This window comes from Hemiscyllium ocellatum, chromosome 18 (assembly GCF_020745735.1).
Source record: "Hemiscyllium ocellatum isolate sHemOce1 chromosome 18, sHemOce1.pat.X.cur, whole genome shotgun sequence".
Classification (NCBI taxonomy): domain Eukaryota; kingdom Metazoa; phylum Chordata; class Chondrichthyes; order Orectolobiformes; family Hemiscylliidae; genus Hemiscyllium; species Hemiscyllium ocellatum.
The window spans coordinates 29,289,514-29,310,838 of NC_083418.1; the positions used below are offsets into that span (position 1 = coordinate 29,289,514).

General features: G+C 36.3%; 1 protein-coding gene across 6 annotated transcripts in view; it reads left to right on the forward strand.

Moving 5' to 3' along the window:
* nap1l4b (nucleosome assembly protein 1-like 4b) overlaps positions 1-21,325 on the forward strand; it is a 121,132-nt gene that overhangs the window by 84,396 nt on the left and 15,411 nt on the right. For 5 of the 6 annotated variants that reach the window (XM_060838799.1, XM_060838797.1, XM_060838796.1 and 2 more), the window contains exons 12-14: positions 160-273; positions 13,091-13,126; positions 16,279-16,338. In XM_060838799.1, the coding sequence (XP_060694782.1) occupies positions 160-273; positions 13,091-13,126; positions 16,279-16,338 (210 nt within the window). Of the gene's footprint in view, positions 1-159; positions 274-13,090; positions 13,127-16,278; positions 16,339-20,367; positions 20,407-21,325 lie in introns of all 6 variants that reach the window. The other variant, XM_060838801.1, reaches the window with a different exon arrangement.

Below are 21,325 nucleotides of genomic sequence, written 5' to 3' on the forward strand. Positions count from 1 at the left end.
GTACATGTGTGAAAACTTGCCTGGGAGAGTTTTATTTTTATATTGTGAAGTGTTTTTTATATATGAAACATGAATTATTACACATTTGTATTCTACTAGCAATTGTGTACGTTGAACTGATCAGATTGGCTCCAAACTATATTTTATCTTGTTTCCTAGGATGAAGAGTTTAATTTAGCGACAGATTTTGAAATTGGGCACTTTTTCCGTGAACGGATAGTCCCTCGAGCAGTCTTGTATTTCACTGGAGAAGCCATAGACGATGATGAGGATGTGAGTACATTGCTTTTGCTCTGACAACTTACCACCAAGAACTGGTCACAAGTTAGCAATGTGACTCTAGAAAGAATTGAATGTGCTAAGGATTCCATTGAACATGAAACTGTGGCTGAACAGAGAGTCCCTAACTACTTCCTTGAAGCATTCAGTGGTCAAGTCTTGCACACCATGTAAGTGATAAATGCGTGTTGAGTTGAGGATCTCGACATAATTAAATTTTGGTCTGCGCAATCGAAGGCATCAAATAAAATCTCGAGGTTGTGTTCATCATGTTTCAGAGTATTGTAGGCAAATTGTGTGCCAAGTGAGGTAGGCAAGAATACTTAAATTTTGCATTGCAGTAGCCTCAGGCCTTGTTGTTATCTAGAAAGTAAGTTTAAGGTGCGCCACTGTGTAGGCAAAAGGAGGAATTAGAGGGAGGAGAATTAGACTGACCAGAGCGTCTTAGTTGAGGACTTTCAAATTCTGCATGAGGAGTAAAAAGGAATATGGTAAGAGCAGGAGATTAGTATCGTGAGGGTATCATGAGTATTCTGTACAGCCAAGACCACGAGCCTAATGGCTATGTCCTCAATTCAGCACCAAGATTTAGAGCATCTACTGGGGCACTTGAGGTGGGGGCATGCAGTATGAGATCAACCAACTTGGCCCATGTAGGTACCAACGATTGTATAATGGCTTTCAGATCCTGTATTTCATTGAATACCATGTTTTGTAGTATTTAGACTTAATATTTGACAAAAACAGCATTACAGAGAAGCCAAGCTTGAAGATAGATCTGCAGCTTGCCTCCCCCCTCAATCACTGTATTGAATCAAGCTCTTGGATGTGGGCATAAAAGATGGTAACAGTGACAGGTGCACGATCTGGACAAGTGGCAGAAGTGGAGATCAAGAAGGAGACCTGAAATGTGTATTTTTTTAAGCTTTTTAAGATCAGTTAGCTGCCAAAAGGGAAGATCAGTTATGGAAGGAAAGAATCTGAACAGAAAAGTCTTGCAAAGATGCCAACGAAACCAACTCTAAATCTAAATAAAAGCCATTTACAGTCACAAGTAGAGGCAACAAGTTTTTTTTATCTTTAACATTGAGCAGTAAAAGCACACCAGTAGCCAAGGGAATACATCCAGCCTGATCACTCATGGAAAGAGACCACTTAACAGATATCCCCAGTGGTATCAGTTCCTCAAATCAAAAGCAAAAGGAAGTAGTTTTGGATTGAAACTACAAAACTATGCTGGGAAGTAGAATTAGGACTTCTGGCAGTGATGTGGCAGTTTCTAAGTATTTGTTTGACAAGGCAGATTAGGAAAATCTTCAGGAACAGACTGAGGATTAACTGGAAATACTTCTGTAGTACTTAAACTTCAAAGTTGTTACAAGTTTCTGCTGTTTTAAATGTTGTTTCCAACGTAAAGTTTGGTTTTCATTTAGACAATGAAGATATTCTTTTTCCAGATGGCTGAAAGATTTCTAGAAGATCTGAGAGCAAAAGCTTTCAAATTGGCTTCAATCCAGGAGTCTTTTATTGGAATTTGAAATTTCAGTGCTTTAACGTGAAATTAGTTAAATCTTTGTTTTGGTGAGAGGTGAGATTTTATTTCAGCAACTGAAGTTTTATCTATTGTAATTGTTAAAAATTAATATATTTAGATTCCCTACAGTGTGGAAACAGGCCCTTCAAAGAGTAACCCACCCAGCTCCATTTCCCTCTGACTAATGCACCTAACGCAATGGGCAATTTAGCATGGCCAATTCACCTGACCTGCACATCTTTGGACTGTGGGAAGAAACCGGAGCACCTGGAGGAAACCCATGCAGACACTGGGAGAATGTGCAAACTCCATGCAGACAGTCGCCGAAGGCTGGAATCAAACCTAGGTCCCTGGCGCTGTGAGGCTGCAGTGCTAACCACTGAGCCACCTTGCCGCCCTGTAGATATTGTAGATTTTGTTGTAGATTTTTCTTAAAAACCTGATAACATGGTGTTGAATTCACTACAAAATACCTCGGTTGCAGAAAAAAACAAGAGGTGAGTTATGTCTAGCCATCTTTGATAGATTCAAAAAAAATTTGAATCTCGTGGGTTAAAGCTGATTTGAAAGCTTCTGTGTCAGATCTTCTAGAAATCCTTCAGCCGTCTGGAAAAAGAATATCTTTATATGTCCAAATGAAAACCAAACTTTACGTAGAAACAGCATTTAGAACAGCAGGAACTTATAAATACTTTGAAAGTTCAGTACTACAAAAGAAGTATTACCAACAAAAGTTCAACAGTTTTAATCAAATAAGAAGACAACAAAATGTTCCAGTAAAAGGTCATCAGAACCCTATCATTGATCATCCAAATCTATAAAATGACAACTTTGTGGTGGTCATTTAAATCGGCTGTTCTGAGTCGTGAGCATAATCATTGTAGATGTTATTTAGAAGTGTTTATTGGAAAGATGCATCAAGGTCTGTCCCCAGAACAGCTTGGCAATTTGTAGAATAATTCTCTTACTTTGAAATGTTTTTACTGTTCACTTGCCATTGACTATCTCAGCACTTATATTGCATATTCTTATCATTAAATAGTCTCTGCAGATGTCCCTTTCATATTCTTGTTTTTTCCCGCCCATCATCTTGTCACCCTGAGTCTGTTAGTTCATGTTGCAAAGGTTGTTCAGTTTTGCATCTTAGATTCTTGCCTAGGTTTATATTCCATCATGCCTGAAATAATTGCTCTCTTGTTTTAAAGAAAGCACACCTAGCTATATTTGTGCATTCTAATGTGAAAAGTGTGAATTTTAAAAATGAATTCTTATCAGTTGTCTCACTTCAGTCCCTCTTGTTGATCTTGGCTAGAGCGCTCTGAGCTAGGAGGTTACACACTTAGACATTTTCTACCTGAAGGATGTCGAAAGATCATCTGGGCTTTGTGGATGTCACATCCCTAACCTTTAAACTTGAATCTCTTATGCCTCCACTGCAGCTAATCATAGAATAGAGTCTGGGTTTCCTAATGCTGACGGTTAAGTCCCTTTTATGTGCAACAACCCCACTTGTCTATTTTCTTGGCCACAGTGTTGGTCAGCCTCTCAGTCATCCATTCATCCATCCCCCCACTTCCAACCATAGGGTTTGATGAGCAAATATTGAAAGATTATCTGTGAAACTATTATTGATTTCATGTGAAATGATCCATATCTAAAGATGGATTTGTGCATTAAGTTCCATAAATCGTGTCACTAAATGGTGATCTAATATCCTTAGTGCCTTTATTAATGGATTCTGATTCCTCTGTCCAAGTTGTAGCAGTCCAGGAGATTTGCCAATGTTCTTGTGGCATCTCAGCAGATTCTGTGGCAAAGGTGGTATCTCCTGGTCAAACATGATTACGTAGGTCACCTTTATCCCTATTGAGTTTCTGTTAAGTTGCTCAGTTCCTTGTGCCCAATCTGTACCCAGGTTGGATAGCTATGTCTCCAATTTAATCTGACCAAAAGATCCTTGGAAGTTGCACAGTACTTCATAAACATGTTAGCTTAGAGCTTCATTAACGTATTAGTTTATAACTGGTATCAGTTATATCCTTGGTATAGTTGGCCTCAGTCTTAGTTGTATTAAACCTGCAACTTTCCTTTGGGTCATTGTGTACCTTGTCAGTTATCATAATTCTATTATAGCTTTCCAAAACAATCTTTCTTTCTGGGACTACATATATGATATTATGTTATGATATGCAACACAATCATAACCTTAAATCAATGTGATATCTTTAAGTTGATGAACAGTATAGGATTGGGTTTCTGATGGTATTACAGGTATGGTAGCATCAATCTCATGAAGGTCTAGAGAAGGCGGCAGAGCAGTGGAAAACTGCATCAGTCAGTAACCACGTGTTATATTAAAGCATCTTGGAGTAGTACAGCCTAACCTGTTGTTAATATCAATTAAGGGAAAGTGACGACAAGAGATGCTGGAAATCAGAGTTGAAAAGTGTGGTGCTGGAAAAGTACTGCAGGTCTGGCAGCATCAGAGGAGCGGGAGAATCTATGTTCGGTATGAGCCTGAGAATGAAGGGCTTCTGCCCAAAACGTCGATTCTCCTGCTCCTCTGATACTGCCTGACCTGTTGGGATTTCCAGCTCTACACTTTTGCTAATATCCATGCCCCCAATTCTTGACTGAGTTATGCCCAAATCCTGTTTCCCTTATGAGTGGAGGTAAAGTAGTCCATCCCAGTGAAATCTTCACCATTTCTACTTGTATCACTCGAACCTTTAGCTCTTGTCTCTTTTCTCTTCTTTTAGGGTGATTGCATGAACTATCCAGAATGCAGATAGATACTATAACTGATGTACAGAGTGGGCACTTCTCATGCTGTTGTGCTTATCTTGATTGCTACCTGTTGGCTGCTGTTTCCAAATAGTAATTAATAAGTTCATAAAGGGCACGCTCCTATCTGTAAGATTAAGGATGAGAACTTCCTTGGTGGTGACACTGGAGCAATTCAATTTCCCATTCCTCTACTTTCACAAGATCAATACTATTTGTTTTGGGAATCACTTCCAGCAATATGTTTCGTCTCATTCTAGTGGAATATCTTTAACTCCACTTTTCATCTCATAACTTTATAAATCTAATTATTTACTATTTCTATCTATTGACCCTTTAAAATAGTTTACAGTTCATTAGATTATTAATATAACATCTTTAAAATCACAATTAAACATTATTGATTTTGCTTGTCTGCTTCGCAGCACCTTTTTGCTTCTCAAAATTGCCCTAATTTTAAACATTATTGGACTGACAGGTTCTCTGCAGTATCTAATTTAATTTTTCTTCCAAGAAAATGTTTTTTCATATTCACTGAAACCATCAAAACTATGTCTTTATTGTTTTCAGCAAATGTCATTAATGCAAGTAAACTTTACTTATGGATTCCAATTCCTTAAATGTTGGTTCATCTTCAAGCTGCTAGGAATCATCTTTATATCTGCAAGCAAAAGCAGTGAAAGATTCATTCAATCCAGTGGCACAAATTTTGACTTGCTAGCAGGAAGAGTACCTTTTCTTATGCTTTGCCACTTTTGAGGAAGCATTCAATCTACAATTCATGTTCTTGTCATTTCACAATTTTTAAAGAATTCCTGAGGGATAAGTGGTAAGACTCTCTCCAAGGTCCAATGAGCAGTACCATTTTCCCTTTTGAGAGTTGTATTAGGAACAATATCTTCAAATTTTGCAAGTTTTTTTCCCCAAGATCAATCAAAAATCAGGATTAATCATCTTTCCAAATATCTTAAAGTATACAATCAAAACATTAAGAAAAATTATTCTAAGTATATGGGAACTCTGAATCTCGATTTTAATAAAACTTCACATTTATCATAATCCTGAATCGTGATCATAATTCTAACCAGTAACCATATACCAAATTACACTCCTAGAAAAAATCCTCCTTTACTCATTAACGTTCGCATATTACATTACTTTTACATCTTTCTTCAAGCTCTGTGATGTAACAAAGTTAACACCCAAGAGCCTTAATTTGTTTAGCCAAAACATGAAGCCTTTAAACTTCCACATATTTAAACACAATTTCTGCAACAGTAACTTGATTCAATAACATGTTTGCATCAAAAACATTTGTTTAGAAACCCATAACAGTCCCTTAGAACCACAAGGGAGGAAAACAAAATGTGTAAGTTTTCATTGATACGTCAGTTTTGCTTTTGAGTGTCAGATCTTATTGCAACCCCCATGCCAGGGAATGTTCCTAGAAATTCCATTCACTGACACATGCATTTTCTCATGAATTATTCTTGGGTCAATATTACTGCAATTTTGCGCAGAGATTTTTCACACACTAAATATCCGAATGCTTTAAAGAATCTCTACTGGCAGACATACCGAAAACCAGAGCAAAACCATTACAATCTATTTCAATATAACGCGATAGTTCCATTCCCGTGCAATCCCGCATTATAAAAAAAAAACGCAAAATAGCAGCACCATTAAATCAATGGGACTAGAATAGAGTTATAGCCAATGCAGATGACAAAAGTTCGCATTCTATAAATAAAGGTCTAAATTCTACAATCTTGTTATAGCCAATTTGAGTTGAAGAAACCGTGTTGTAGCAGAACTGACTGTATATGCACACAATACAATGTATGTATTTTGCTTTGCAGAGTAGATTACTCTGCTGCTTTGTTTAAAGTTATTCACAGGAAGTAGAAATTATCTCCAGTTCTCTTTTATGCCTCAACTTTAATTGCAGCTTGCTAGGAATGAGTCATAGAGTCCTATGACACCAAGACAATCCCGTTGGATCAACTTGGTCCATGCTGACCAAAATTGTCCATCCACGCTCACCCCATTTCCCTGCACTTAGCCATATCCTTCTAAGCCTTTCTGATTTATCCAAATGCCTTTTAAGTGTTAACATACTCACCTCAGTTACTTCCTCTGGCAGTTCATTCCCTTTGCATACAGCCTTGTGTGTAAAAGAAAAAAGTTGCCCCTCAGGTTCCCTTTTTATTCTTTCTCCTCTAACCTTCAGCTGATGCCCTCTAGTCCTCAATTTCCTAATCCTGGAGAAAAGACTGAGCACATTCACCCTATCCATTACTGTCATGATTTTAGGCACTTGTATAAGATTTCCCCCCCCCAGCCTCCTACACTCTAAAGAAAAAGGTGCTAGATTATCTAACCTCTCCCTGTAACTCAGACCTTTGAGTTCAGGCAGCATCCTTGTAAATTTCTTTTGTGCTCTTTCCAATTTAATAACAGCCTTTCTATGGCAAGATGACTAAAACTGAACACCGTACTCCTGAACTGCAATATGACTTCCCAACTTCTTTACCCAGTGCCTTTACTGATGAAGGCAGTGTGCCAAAAAGCCACCTCCACTGCCCTGTCTACCTGTAACTCCACCTTCAGAGATCTGTGCACCTGAAGTGCAAGGTCACTATGTTCCACTATATCCTTTTAAGGCCCTACCATTCGTCATGAAACTCCTACCTTGATTTGACTTCCCGAAATGAAACACCTCACACTTATCTACATCAACCATCATTTGCCATTTCTCATTCCACTTGCCCAGCTGATCAAGATCTTGTGACAATTGTTCTTTGTGACCAAATACAAACACTGAGAAGCTCACTACCTTATCTCAGCAGTTGCCTGTACCTACTGCTTGTTCAACTTCATTTTAATTCCAGAATTCTCATCTCTTTGTGCTATCTTAAATTCTGATTCCCAGCAAATTTTGTCCCATTTCTCAGCTCAGTGAAGTGAAGAGAAATAGTTAGTTACTTGTTACACTCGAGGCATTCCTCCTTGGAAACTTGAGTAATGATCTCAGTGTTTTCTTCTACTGTGTTCTAAACTATCTACCCTGCAATGGCCAATGCGTTTTTCATATGATTGATCTTTCTCTCGGAAATGGTCTTCGCCATTTAACTTCATGTTTTACCCTTCCAGCTGTAGAAAATTCTGTTTTACCTCATAAGTATGGAAACAGTCTATCTCTTATTTTACCCATCTGATTCTTTTTGTGAACCTGTCCCTCCCATTTTATCCTCCAGTCAATTTTCTTCAGTTTACCTGGAGAACAGTTGAACAGTCTTGTTTACTCACTGACCGAAGAGGCTATTATGATGCCACTCCACCTTCAACTATTGCACCCAAAGATGCTTTCCTTGGTTCACATCTTCTCAGCTGCCCATTTCAAAAGCTGATCATCTTAACTGCTGGGCAGGAAAACGGTCATTGTCCCTTCTTTTGTCAATGTTTGATCTGGTGTCACTAACCAGTGTTATGAAAACCTTCCTTGGTGCCAATTTGTGGTGGATTTAAACAGCTATTTCGAGTTTTGGGTGCAATTATGATATGCACTTCTAAGTAAAGTCTTTTGAGAACACGTCTTGGTAAAAGTCCATTTTAGTATCTCAAGTCAGCCTGACAATTTGATTTTTCATGTATTACTGAATTATTTTTACAGTTTATTTATCATTAACTATCTTAGCATTTACATGTTTTTAAGCAGGGTCTGCCCAAATCCCTTTCTTGTTTTCACTGTGTCCTCTGTAGCCCCTTATCTGAGACATGATTCAAGCTGTGAAAGTTTTCAGTTTCATAACTTGTACTTTTAGTGAGATTTCCACATTAATTGGCAAGATGGGATATGAAACCAACTGTATTGGCTGCATTTTCCTTCGTGTTTAAAGAAGGCACTCATAGCTACATTGTCTGTCTAATCAAAGGTGAAAAGTTTGCAATCAAATATAAATCTTAATCAATTGTCACTTCAACTTTAAATGCTGACCAAAAGTCAGCTAATGTAACACCATTCGCCACATCAGATCTTTCTATCAGAGCAATTCAATTGCTAGATCAGCAAAGTGGAAAATGTAAAGAGTGCAATTCTGAAGATTTTGAACAGCTTCGGCATTGGATGCAAAACAGGTTAGCACAGGTTAGTATGGGGAGAGCACCACGTCATTATGTGGGCAACAGATAGATGAGAAACAAATTACATTTGTCAACGACAAAACAGTTTATGGTCAATGCTTCACTTCAAGAACAAATATGACATGATTAAGCTTCAATAATAGATCCAACTATAGAAACTGAAAATAAAGAGTTCATTTGTGACCGTCTTTAGTTTATTAGTTGTTAATTAACTTGAATCAAAAGAGCGTCTAATTGTTGAAGGGTAATCCAAATAGCATGGATCCAATCAAGAAAATTGTTCAAGAAATATTTTACAGCAAAGTTCCATTTTGTTGCAGAGCGTTGTATGGAATGTTGACTACTTGATGCACAGTAGAACAGTCAGAGGAAGCGAGACCTCTCATTTGAAAAATAAACCGTATTTCATAACATTGTAATATATGTTGAACATTAATGCAAAAGCCCTAAGCATTCTAGTGCAGGAGGATCTTGTCGCAGGTGATGTTCCAAAGCCCCACATCAAAGACAAATTGTTTAGCCTAACACCAATGCTATATTCATTGAAGAAAAAAAATCACTTCTTGAAGATGTGCTGCAGTCTGATGAACATAGCAAACACAAAACCAAATTGTTTCCAAGCCAGCATGTCTGTACATGGTTTGAAACAAATCAACACTGAAATAGAAAACTTTCCTAATAGGAGAAGTTTCTATGAATAATTAGCATCACTTTTCTCTAATTCACCCAATCCAATTGCTAGTGACAGAAGAAACCACCTACGTTGCTCATCAGTTTCAGCACTTCCATCCGTGCAAGACACTTCAGCAATCACCTGTTGTAATGGGTGTCAGGAGAGGAAAAAAGAGGAAGCTGACCAATGTTACCTCTAATGTTTCTACACTTAGTATGTGGGTCAGGAAAGTCTATGACAAAGACAAATGAATTGAAGACTTGGTAAGGAATAGGAGATATGTATGGAAAAAATATGCAATAATTATAATAATCCAGGTGATGCATTTAAAATATTGTATTTCTTATGATGGGGTGGAGAAGGAACGGGGGCAGGTGTTGGTGTATGAGCTTTGGGACCCTGGAGCAATGTTATGATTTCCTAGAGCTGCTCCTCACTGAGCATAAATAGCACAGAGGGCAGAGATAAGAAAGAAGGTAGTGATATCTACAGATACGAAGTTGGAGTAGACCAACTAGCAATTGGTCTAGCATTGGCATTATTGGAATAGTCTTTTAATAAATTAACAGTATGTTTAGAGCCTGATATGTTTCCTAATTCTGTGTATTGTAATATTTGGTCTTAGTGTGTAATAAACGCTGTTATAAGAAGTTAAAGTCTGAAGGCTGTTCTTAACCGTACCTTGTCTTTGACCATTATATCTTGAACCCAAGCTCTTAGATATGGGCATTAAGACTCAATGACATACATGGGACACAGAAAAAAGTTCTGTTTTGACAATTTGACAAATTGAAGACCAATCCCTAGAGGGTTATAACGTCCTGGATTATTACCTGCCTGTTGGCAGAGGGCACAAAGATTAGCAGTGTTAATATGAAGCTCAAACGACATGTGGGGCAAATGGGTTCAAGTTCATGGAGCGCTACCGTCAGTACTGGAGAAAGTGGGGGTTGTACTTTTAAGATGGCCATTACAATGATGCATCGATGTAACCAGGGTTAGGTTCTGAATACTGAGGGGGCTAAATGAAGGGGTTGTACTGTTGTCAAAGATGTCATCAATGCAATAGTTAAAACTTACTTTGATCTAGGAAATTAGGATGTAGAATTAATTTAGGTGGAGATGAGAGATATCATCCTTAAGAGAAAGAAGCCTCTTGTGGACGTGGTCTATAAATCCCTTAACAGGTAGCAACATATAGAATGAAATATGAAAAGAAACTTTGTTTGTAATAAATGGAAAGTAATAATCATGGGTAATTTTTAAACTGCAAGCATCCAACTAAGTATACTAGCCTGGATGAGTTCTTAAAATAATTTTGAGAGCACTTCTTGGAGCAGTGCAGTCTGTATGAGTAAAAAAGATGGAAAACTGGGGGCAAAATTTAAAAGGAACTGCAAAGAAAGTAATCCCTAATTTACAGTTTGAAGGTAATCCCTGGATTGCAAATTGAGTCAATAGCAAATTCATGTGCTCTTTTTTTAAAAGAAGCATTTGCTTACAATGCTCAGATTCACTTGAGTGAAATTAATTTTATTTCTTAGGGTACTGACACCAGTACAGAGGAAGTAGGAGGTGGTCTGATAGGTGTACTTCACCTGAACTACTTTGAGACCAGTATCCTGACAAGTTGAAAAACTAAAGTTGCCGTTTGAGGCTTTAAATGCAATAGTTGAGGTGAGGGATTGCAGAGCGAAAGAGGGTTTAGTGAATGTAAATTTAGAAAATCTAGAGTCTAAGGCAATAGTGCAAGTTTACAAACCTCTGTGACAGGAAATATAGGCCATAAAAATAGATGAGTCCACCAGCAAATAGTCAGGCTTTTTAAAAAAAATGGTGAAAGGGCTCATTATCTGTAGGCATGCAGTAACCATAACAAAATAGCTGAGCCAATTGCATAAATAGAAAAAAAATTGATATGATCATCACAGAAATGTGATTGCAAGGTGACTAAGACGGGGAACTGGATATTTTGGGAAATTTGATATTTCTGAAGATGGGTAGTAAAAAGGAAGTAGAGTCACATTGCTGATGGAGATGGGATGGCACAAAACAACATAGATTTGGAAGAAACCCTCTTTCGCTCTGCAATCCCTCACCTCAACTATTGCATTTAAAGCCTCAAACGGCAACTTTAGTTTTTCAACTTGTCAGGATACTGGTCTCAAAGTAGTTCAGGTGAAGTACACCTATCAGACCACCTCCTACTTCCTCTGTACTGGTGTCAGTACCCTAAGAAATAAAATTAATTTCACTCAAGTGAATCTGAGCATTGTAAGCAAATGCTTCTTTTAAAAAAAGAGCACATGAATTTGCTATTGACTCAATTTGCAATCCAGGGATTACCTTCAAACTGTAAATTAGGGATTACTTTCTTTGCAGTCCTTTTAAATTTTGCCCCCAGTTTTCCATCTTTTTTACTCATACAGACTGCACTGCTCCAAGAAGTGCTCTCAAAATTATTTTAAGAACTCATCCAGGCTAGTATACTTAGTTGGATGCTTGCAGTTTAAAAATTACCCATGATTATTACTTTCCATTTATTACAAACAAAGTTTCTTTTCATATATTTCATTCTATATGTTGCTACCTGTTAAGGGATTTATAGACCACGTCCACAAGAGGCTTCTTTCTCTTAAGGGTAATATCTCTCATCTCCACCTAAATTAATTCTACATCCTAATTTCCTAGATCAAAGTAAGTTTTAACTATTGCATTGATGACATCTTTGACAACAGTACAACCCCTTCATTTAGCCCCCTCAGTATTCAGAACCTAACCCTAGTTACATCGACGCATCATTGTAATGGCCATCTTAAAAGGTCAAGCTGTGGAATTAGGTTGGATGGAACTAATAAACAGCAAATGAAGTAAACCACGAATGACAGTAGTCCACATGTCGCCTAACAAACTACTATTTAGGCTATCACAGCTAGAAATTATAAATCATTGAGGCTTGTGAGAAAGGTATTGCTAATTGCTTTGTTCAGTGACATTTTATGATACTTATTACAGCATAACACAACTTATTTTTCCATTGAAATAGTTTTTTATAGTAACATCTACACAACTTTTGATTTCAAGATGTAAGTATTTTTTTGCAGCAGGAAATACAATGACCTAAAATAATAAAATAAGATCCAAAACAAAAGTTAAGCATAACTCTGCAATGTATTATGTGGAGTCTTATACCTCTGATCCAAATCCTACCCAAACCACTCGTGTACTTTTTGATTATATGAAAGGTATCGAGTATTATTTAAATATTATATTTGCCTGCAGCTATATGTTCCTTTATAAGGAAACATCCCTAAACATGCCATACATCCCTAAACATTGTAATTTGTCTTTCTGACCAAGTAAATTTTTACATTGTACTCCCAACGTGTTGGTTTTGTTTCTCAAATTGTAGTCTCAATTGACAAAGATACTTTATTTATATTTGAATAAGCTTCAAGCTTGAAACAAATTTGGAAATAAAATTGCACAAAAAAAATTATCAAATGGAAAAATTATTTCTGCTGAAATTCCTAATGAAGAACCTTTTCTACAGAGGAAAATGCATGTCCCTTGTGCTTTAATCTCTATTTTGTTGGAAGTTACGTGGTTTGAAAAGTGTTTGCAATATTAGAATTATATTAGGTTCATGAGAAATTTGTAAATCTTTTCTCTTCCAGTATGAGGTGGAGGAAGGTGAAGAAGGTGAAGAGGAGGTAAGAAAGTATACAGTAATAGATTTTATTATTGGCATATTATAGCTGGCACCTACTCTAGGAGTTTCCTTTTCAGAAAAATGTGGGATTATTTATTTTGCCCTCAAAAACGAGCATCTAATGAAATTGTCTGACTTTTTTTTCTTACCAAATATCAGGTTATTAACAAAACAAGATCAGTTTTCAGTCTGATGTGTACCTTTATGATTAATCCTGATCACCTTCCTGAAGAAATAGTATCAGGCCAAAGGGTTAACCATTTCACACAGATGAAAAATTTCTTCATGCAGAATATTGTGAATATTTGAAATTAGCTACCCTGGAGAGTTGTAATTATTTTGGTGATCATACTAAAAACAGGTTTTTGGCTACTAACCGAACCAAGATACATGGGACTAAGGTGGGAAAGTGAAACCGATACCAAAGTTTGTATTAACTGGCAGTGTAGGCTGAAGACTAAATGGCACTTCCTTCTCATACTTATCCTGTTTTTTTAAGAAATGTAGCACTATCCTGGACAGCTTGACTGAATTAGCATCTTTCCTCCAGGCTGTACTCTCTTTTCTTTGATTTGGAGCAAATCGTATTGAGGTAACTGCTCTAGGTAAAGTAACAGCTGGGCATGTGGCTGTGCAGCAGGGAATGGAGCAGTAATGCTAGGTTTGCATATATTCCGGTTGTGCATCTGCATTGTAAGGAATGGAGCAACAAAGCTGAGCATGTGGCTGCACTTGGAAATGCAATGATGTTGCTCGTGTGCAGCTGCATTGTAGGGGCTGGAAGGATAGCACATGTGCTTATGGGAGTGGAAAGTTAGCACAGGCAAAGTCATCATTATTATAACTACCTGAATTTCATTTGTTCAAAGGTGTTGAGTTGGCTTTTCATAAAATAAGAGCACAGAAGTCTACTGAGTTGGTTAATGGTTTAGCCTTACTTTCCTGCTCTTTCTTTCCCTCTAACCTTGCAAATTCTTTTCTTTTGAAATGTGTTCCATGCTGTTGGAAGCTACTGTTGTTGGATATGCTGACTCTATGGTTTTAGCCAGTATGTTTGGTAACAAAATGTTTTAGTCGTGCCAAGTTTTTAATCCTGTAATGACTAATTGGATTCTTTTAGAGCAAATTACAAAGTTCAAAATAAACAGTAGTCTGCTTATCTATTGGGTTGGTGGGAGGGAGGGGAGAGGTGGAATTGGGTTATTTGAAATTTGGTGGAATGGTGGCATAATTGTTTTTGGATAGAGAGGGGGAAGCAAAGTAGCTTTTGGGAAAGCCTGTTGATTGGAGCACTCCACTCAAATAAGCACTCATAGACGCGATGTGTTTTAGGGAAATTCCGTAGTGCAACTCATTCTTATTGAAGAATGATATGCCTTTAAGATTTTTGTTTCCTCTTTGAGATTATTCACTTCATCTAAAAGAGCAAATCCTTTGCTTGATGTGATGGTTTAGATAATTTTAATATCTGTCTTTGATACCATGGTAACTGGTAAAATGATGAAGCTCTTATCACTCATGGGGCGCTTTCTATTACTGAGTTGTAATAGAGAAAAGCAGTTTACTGTGGAAATGAACTTCTTTGTAATCAAATATTTCAATCTATTCCGTTAGTTTTATTCCCCCAGGAGGCAGAAACTTTGTGGATTCCCTGTCTAATTAATTTTATATTTGTTTTCATCGATATTCTCAATTTAGCTGATAATATTGATGAATAGCTGACAGTCGGAATGCTTAAAGTTCAGTTGTAAACTTGTGATGGATTAGTTAGTCACAACAGCAAGTGCATGATAGTTGGTCTTCATTCTTTTGTGTAAGATGGGGGAAATAAGTGATAGTTTCTGTTTCTCATTATGGTTCCTGGATGAATAAATTTGTAATACAAGATTGAGCTCTACTATACTGACCGTCAAATAGACAAAGTGGTGGACAACAAAGGAAAACAGTGTTTTTTAAAAAAAATAGCATGTTGAACAAAGATTTATAAATAAAATAATTCCATGCAGATTTAAATCACCTTTTTTTAAGTGTTTGAATTTCACTGTATTGTAGCACAGTCTTTTGGAGGAAATAGAGAATGAGACAATTTGATCAGGGCATGAAGGTATAATAATTCATTTGTCATTTTGAAGACTCTCTTCACTTATAGATCATTCTTTCATTGCTGCTTTTTTTAAGAAATTCAACTTGAGAAGTGATAATGATGAATTTGTTGGATCATTAGGTTTCTGATCAGTTCACCTGAAAAGCAGTGTAATTGAGAACTGAAATACTGCTAGTGGGAAGGTGTATTTGCAGTGTGATAAGTTTATATATGAGCTATTCTTTTAAGTATAGATGCTAGATTTATATTAGGAAATGTTGACTGGATGTGTATTTAAGTGCAAGTCTGTTAATATGGGTAGTAGATATAGTTTTGTTTTATAAAGCAGTAAAACACCTATTGACTGGTTAGCTTCAATTGAGGGGCATTAATGAAATTTCTAATCTTGCTGTGGACAAAGTGATGATCAGTCCACTGATATGTATAGTCCAAAGGTACGATCTTGGAGGAATTAGAGCCCCATCTCTTCACTCCACACCCATAAATCCTCTTGGTGCCAAAGCACCCTACACTTGAATTTTCCTCATTTTCAGAGCTTTGCGTTAGAGCCGAAATTGAGAGCTACAGAGGAACTTTGCAACAATGCATTGTGCTGCCTTGTCAAATTGGAATGATGTCGGCATTCCTGAATTCTGTTTTCCACAGGCTTTCAGTGTGTCATTTTTGCACTTTTTGCAAAGGAAATTCTTATTTATTGTGTCACATCCATAACTTGAGGAAGGCATGGTATTTGGTGTATGGAAAATCTTGCTGCAAATGATGCATTTTCCTCATGCAATCTGCCGGCAATGCACTAATTTTGAAAAATTTATCTGGTTTGGTAATGTTTTATTGCCGCATTAATAAAATACCCTGTAATTTGGGTGGAATACCCTGAGGTATCTGTTTTTGTTGACCTATATTAGTGTCACAGAGCTGGGAAAAAGTCATCATTTATGGTGGGTTTTAGGTGTTAAGCTGGCAACTTGTTAGGCACTGGTTTGGCCCACTTCAATTTGACTAAGTGGCATCAAATTCCATTTTAATGATGTGAAACTTTCTTTTAACAGGATGATGATGATATTGAGGAGGAGGGGGATGAAGATGATGATGCTGAGATTGATCCTAAAGTGAGTTTCTTTCAGAAAGTTTGAATTTAACTGACAATCAACTTAGTTTTAAACATCAAACATCTGGAAGTGCTGAGAATATGAAGCTCAAACAGAAAATGCTGGAAACACTCAGGAAATCACTTGAAGTGTGCTAAGTTATCTATTGCCTGTTTCTAGCATTTAAATGTTTTGTTTTCTTTTAATCTATTTTTCTCTTTGTTCTGTTCTATATATATCCCAGAATTTCAAACTGCTCTTTAAACTTTTGGTATGTTGGGTATTTAAATTTGTTTCACAAGCAGTTATTGCTTTAAAACAAAATCCAGTCCCAGAGTTAAACATCCTTGCATATTTAGCAGTAGTCTGTCTATCTTCTATTTCTAATTTTGTTTTCTGAGTTACCCCTTAACATTAATACAATTTGCCTCCTTGCTCTCAAGTTGTTGCTTTAGACAGCTGGATCCAATCTGAAGCTTTATCATTTTCATTTCCATCTTTTTCAAACCTTTGTGGCTCCTGTTCACTAGTGAAATTTAATAACTATATTTAAGATTTGGCACGACGACACTGCCGGAAGGAAACTACCTGTCTAGCAACAAACAGGTTTAGTTCATTGTTTCTTTATTTGTTTAGGTGTCACCAGCCTGCATAAAACACAATTGAAACTATCATTTTCTGTGCCAACCCTCCCATCCCCCATGTAACCAATGGATTGTGATCAAAGTCTAACTGTAAAATTACAGCATCGTTGACCTTGTTTCCCAGAGTGCTTTATGCATAACACAGGTCCAAGCCTATTAAGCTAATATTGATCATTACTCCAAGGCATCACTCACTAGCTGGGGCTGAGCAAGTTTTTTTGCATTTTTGTGTGTTCCTTCTTGAAATTTGGGTGAGATGAGAAATGTTAGTCTTATTTGCCGCATCCAAATTGTTTTGATAGCAGTAAGAATCAACTATGGTATTGGGATGGTGATGTGCCAGTGTAGGTAGGATCTATTAGGAATCAGTGGGATTTGTCGACCTTTTAGAGAAAAAACAGTTTTTCAAAGTTAATTTGCAGTAGTATCTCACCAGATTTATTGCATTCAGTTTCACAACTTGCATTGGTGCGATTTCAAGACTTCTAGATTATTGGTCCACTCCCATAATCACTAGATTGCCAAATCTTAATGTAGAAATACTATTTAGTTTATGTATACTGATGTGTGCTGAACTGAGCATTAGCAGGCATGCAAAAATGTATTGCACGTTCATTTTATTTAAAAGCACCATGATTCTTGCATTGTGTTTTAAGGTTTGAAACTGATTTTTCTTCTGGCTAGTCCTTATTTGCTTCTGCGGTGTCCGTACTTGCAAAGCCAAATAAGTAACATTATTTAAGAGATAGACCTTTATCTCTTTGGTGCATAACAGTTTTATGTTTTTTAGATTTGTTGCTCTGTGCTCACTTGACACCTTCATCAACTGCAATGTATTACTTGGGAACAATGGTCTTGAAGAGCTTTATGCTGCAAAGCAAATTTGCATGGAGATAGTTCCCTATCCAACTCTGTTTGCATGTCTACTGTCTAAATGTAGTTAGTCTTTCTCATATTCTTATTAAGATTTGTTTTTGAGTTCTACCTGTTTGATCCTTTCCTTAAAGTTATGGTTTATTGAACAACACACATGGTACTTTCAAAAGTTAACTCTGACTCTTGCATTCAAACATTAACTTTAACATTTGAAATGTTTAATTTTAGATAATTGATTACAAAGTTCTAAGTTCTGTATTTACCTATCCTATTCTATACAGTCAGTCCCCAAAGCCCACATTCTGTCATTTGCTAATCCACATCACTACTGGGATTCTTAAGTTCTATGTAATAAGTATTTTGATCCAGCAGTCTAAAAAAAGTCTTGAGTTCTGTAGTTCTATGTGTCGCTTTCAAATGCTCTCGAAATTTACCAAACTGTTGTAGTTAATTTATGTTAGTACATGCAGGGCATGCTGATTGCAGGAGTAGAAATTGATTATTGCTAGGGCAAGGCTAATGCTGATGTTCAAATGTTCACATGTTTTTCAAATTGACAAATGTGCCTTTTCTTACTGGCTGATGCATACTTCAAAATAGTTTTTGAGCTGTTTCCCATTTTATTGTAGGTGTCTCAACACCCCCGATAAATCAATAAACAAGTGGCATGTGCTGCTATAGGTGTTTTTAGAAGTCATTATTCATAATTCAGTATTGTAATCTGAGAAGTAATTACATTTGTTGTAACTGTGAAAACTTTTAAAATGGTAAACTAGTAGTGAAGGAAAGAAATGCATTTGAAGTTAAAATGTGAAGGTATTGAAATTGAATTTTAAGCTTTATAGGAGTTTAAATAGGGAAGTTAGAATCTAAAGTACCTCATTACGTTCAGATGTCAGCTTTCAGATTTGTTTCAAACTTAACTTATGCAGTTCCAACTAATTGTTTCCTGATTTCACTAACATAATTTACTGTTAGTTTGTCTCATGGTTAATATTCCTTGCTATAGCTGCTAACAGTTTTTCAACATTGTAATTAATGTAACAAAGTGTACTACCGATGAGTTGACGAGGGTAAAAATTCCCTATTACTTGCAGATTCTAATATGTGAAAGTATTAACATTATATTTGTACCATGAGCAATTCATAACTAAATTTAATTGTTTCTGAAACTTTTCAGGATTTTAGCAATTCTGTTGCATTGCTTTATCTTTATTTCAGCACTTCTGCCTTTTATGGTCTTTACATGGGGCTCACTGATTTTCTCGAAAGCAAATTTAAATGGCTGCTTTATAATGTAATTCTATCTAAATATTGCATCACATTTCTGTGGGAGTAGGTTCAATCTATTCTGTTTACTAGTCTTTAAGCTAGCAAGTGCTTTCTTACCTAAGGAATATACAGGACAGGGGTCTGTTTATATTACTTCTCCCCTTTTAGGAGTAGGTAATCTTAGAAGCAGGGAATATCTCAATAATTGGATCCAATCTATAGTAGCTGGATTGTGTTGAAATTTCTCAGTATCTAGTTCACTGTAATTCTGATTTGTAGCTCTGAAAGTTTCTTGTGTACATCATAATAACAAACACTACCAATATCTTTACATATAGCTGTATTTAAACTACATAAAGCAGAGTTTTTAATCAATGAAACCACTGATGTTAATGTGATGTAAATGAATGGCAGTGTCTGTATAGTCTCATAATTGTCACTTCCTAAAATATGCTCTTAAATTGATTGTAGTTGTAGAGCGGATCCTTCATGAAACTCTGCAAGCAGTATTATACAAGAATTTCTTTTTGCTGATGGCATCTGGAGTTAAACAGCTGCCCTTCTCTGAAATACTGTGCTGCTAGCATTCTAGTATAGTTCCTCATTGAGCACATTATTCCAAAAGAAATAGGGCCTGCATGTTGTTTAAAAGTAACAATTTCAATTATCCTTAATTCATATTTGTGTTATTTACTTTGGATAACTCAATTTTTAAACAAAAGTGATTTGCAACATTTTGGGTGCACTGCAGTAGTCGCTGTGTGACTGAAGATGTGAGAGAGCATAATTGCATCTGAAAATATGCAAGTATAGCTCCTAAAAATTATGGTTCTTCAGAAATCATCATGTTTCATTATTTGCTGTTATGCCATTTAGAAGTTCTGTCTTTTTGGTATGTTCCTGGCTAAATAAATTGCAAATATTTTCTTATGGATTTAGGTTAAGGGTATCCCGTAACAATTCTTCAATTAATGTGGGCACATTACAATATTCTGTTATTCATTACAATTCATGTTGTTTATAGGAAAAAATAATTTGCATAGGCAAATGTTGATATCCAACATTGATCAACCGTTGATATCCAATCTGACCAGGCCTTAAATTATATCTGTTGTGGACTTAAATATTTCAGCAGTGCAGAAGGTATTATAGTCAGTTGTTGATAGACTGGATACCATATAGAGTTTGCCTAGCCCTGATTATTTAATTTCAGTGACATTAATATTGCCTATTTTGTTCTGAATTTTCCCCTACTTAGGTATAATTCATATCTCAGTAAAACAAATTACGTTTCTAGGTAAGGGAATTTTCTGCCTTATTTCTATGATCATCCTTTGTTTAACCTTGCTTTTTATCTTTAGTTACAATTGAACTCACTTTTTAGAGCTGAACCAATTTGATTTTCAATTTTATTAATCACTCCATATTTAGTTTAGTCTGATTTAGTTCTCAGTATTGTTCAATTGTAGATTTATATTTAAGTCTATTCATTTCATTTCTGTAAGAATGCTTTGGAAAAGCTTTTATACTGAAAAGGTTTTAAAATCTTAATCCGTAATGTATAGCATTTTCACTATCTAAAACAAATCAATATAATGGAAATTTCAACACTTGACTGATTTAAAGAGTGTGAAAAGCATTCAAACTAACATTAATTTTCGACACGAAAGTAGAATCTTTAAAAAATCAAATTGGTTGAGTGTGTAGGTGAAAACAGTCGCAGGAGATATCTCTTCTCAACTCTTTTTTGGTATTAATCTTTACTAAACATCTTTATCTTATTTTGATGCCATTGGATAGGTTCCAGCATACAACTACCCTGAAAGCTCTACTGGGTGGTTTCTGATGTTGGTGTGCAGGTATTCAGAGCCATAAATAGTGTTGGGGTCAGTAAGCTTTGTTGTATCCTGCACCTTATGCCATTTTTTAAAAGCTCTCACGATTTGAACCAAATTGGCTTGGATGCCGGTGTTCTCTTCAAATTTCAGAAAAATCAGCATACCCATGACACTTGACTCAGGACATGTTCAATATTTTGACCGTTTCTCTTGCATTTATACCCAGGCCATTATCAGACTTGGGAATGATAACTATGTAGATTTATCTTGCCAAAGCTAAATGTGTAGTCACATTACAAGGTTTGCTTCTCCTGAGATGTGCCTGGCACTATCTAGCAAAATTGTTTTATTCCCCCATCATAATCCCCTTGATCTGCT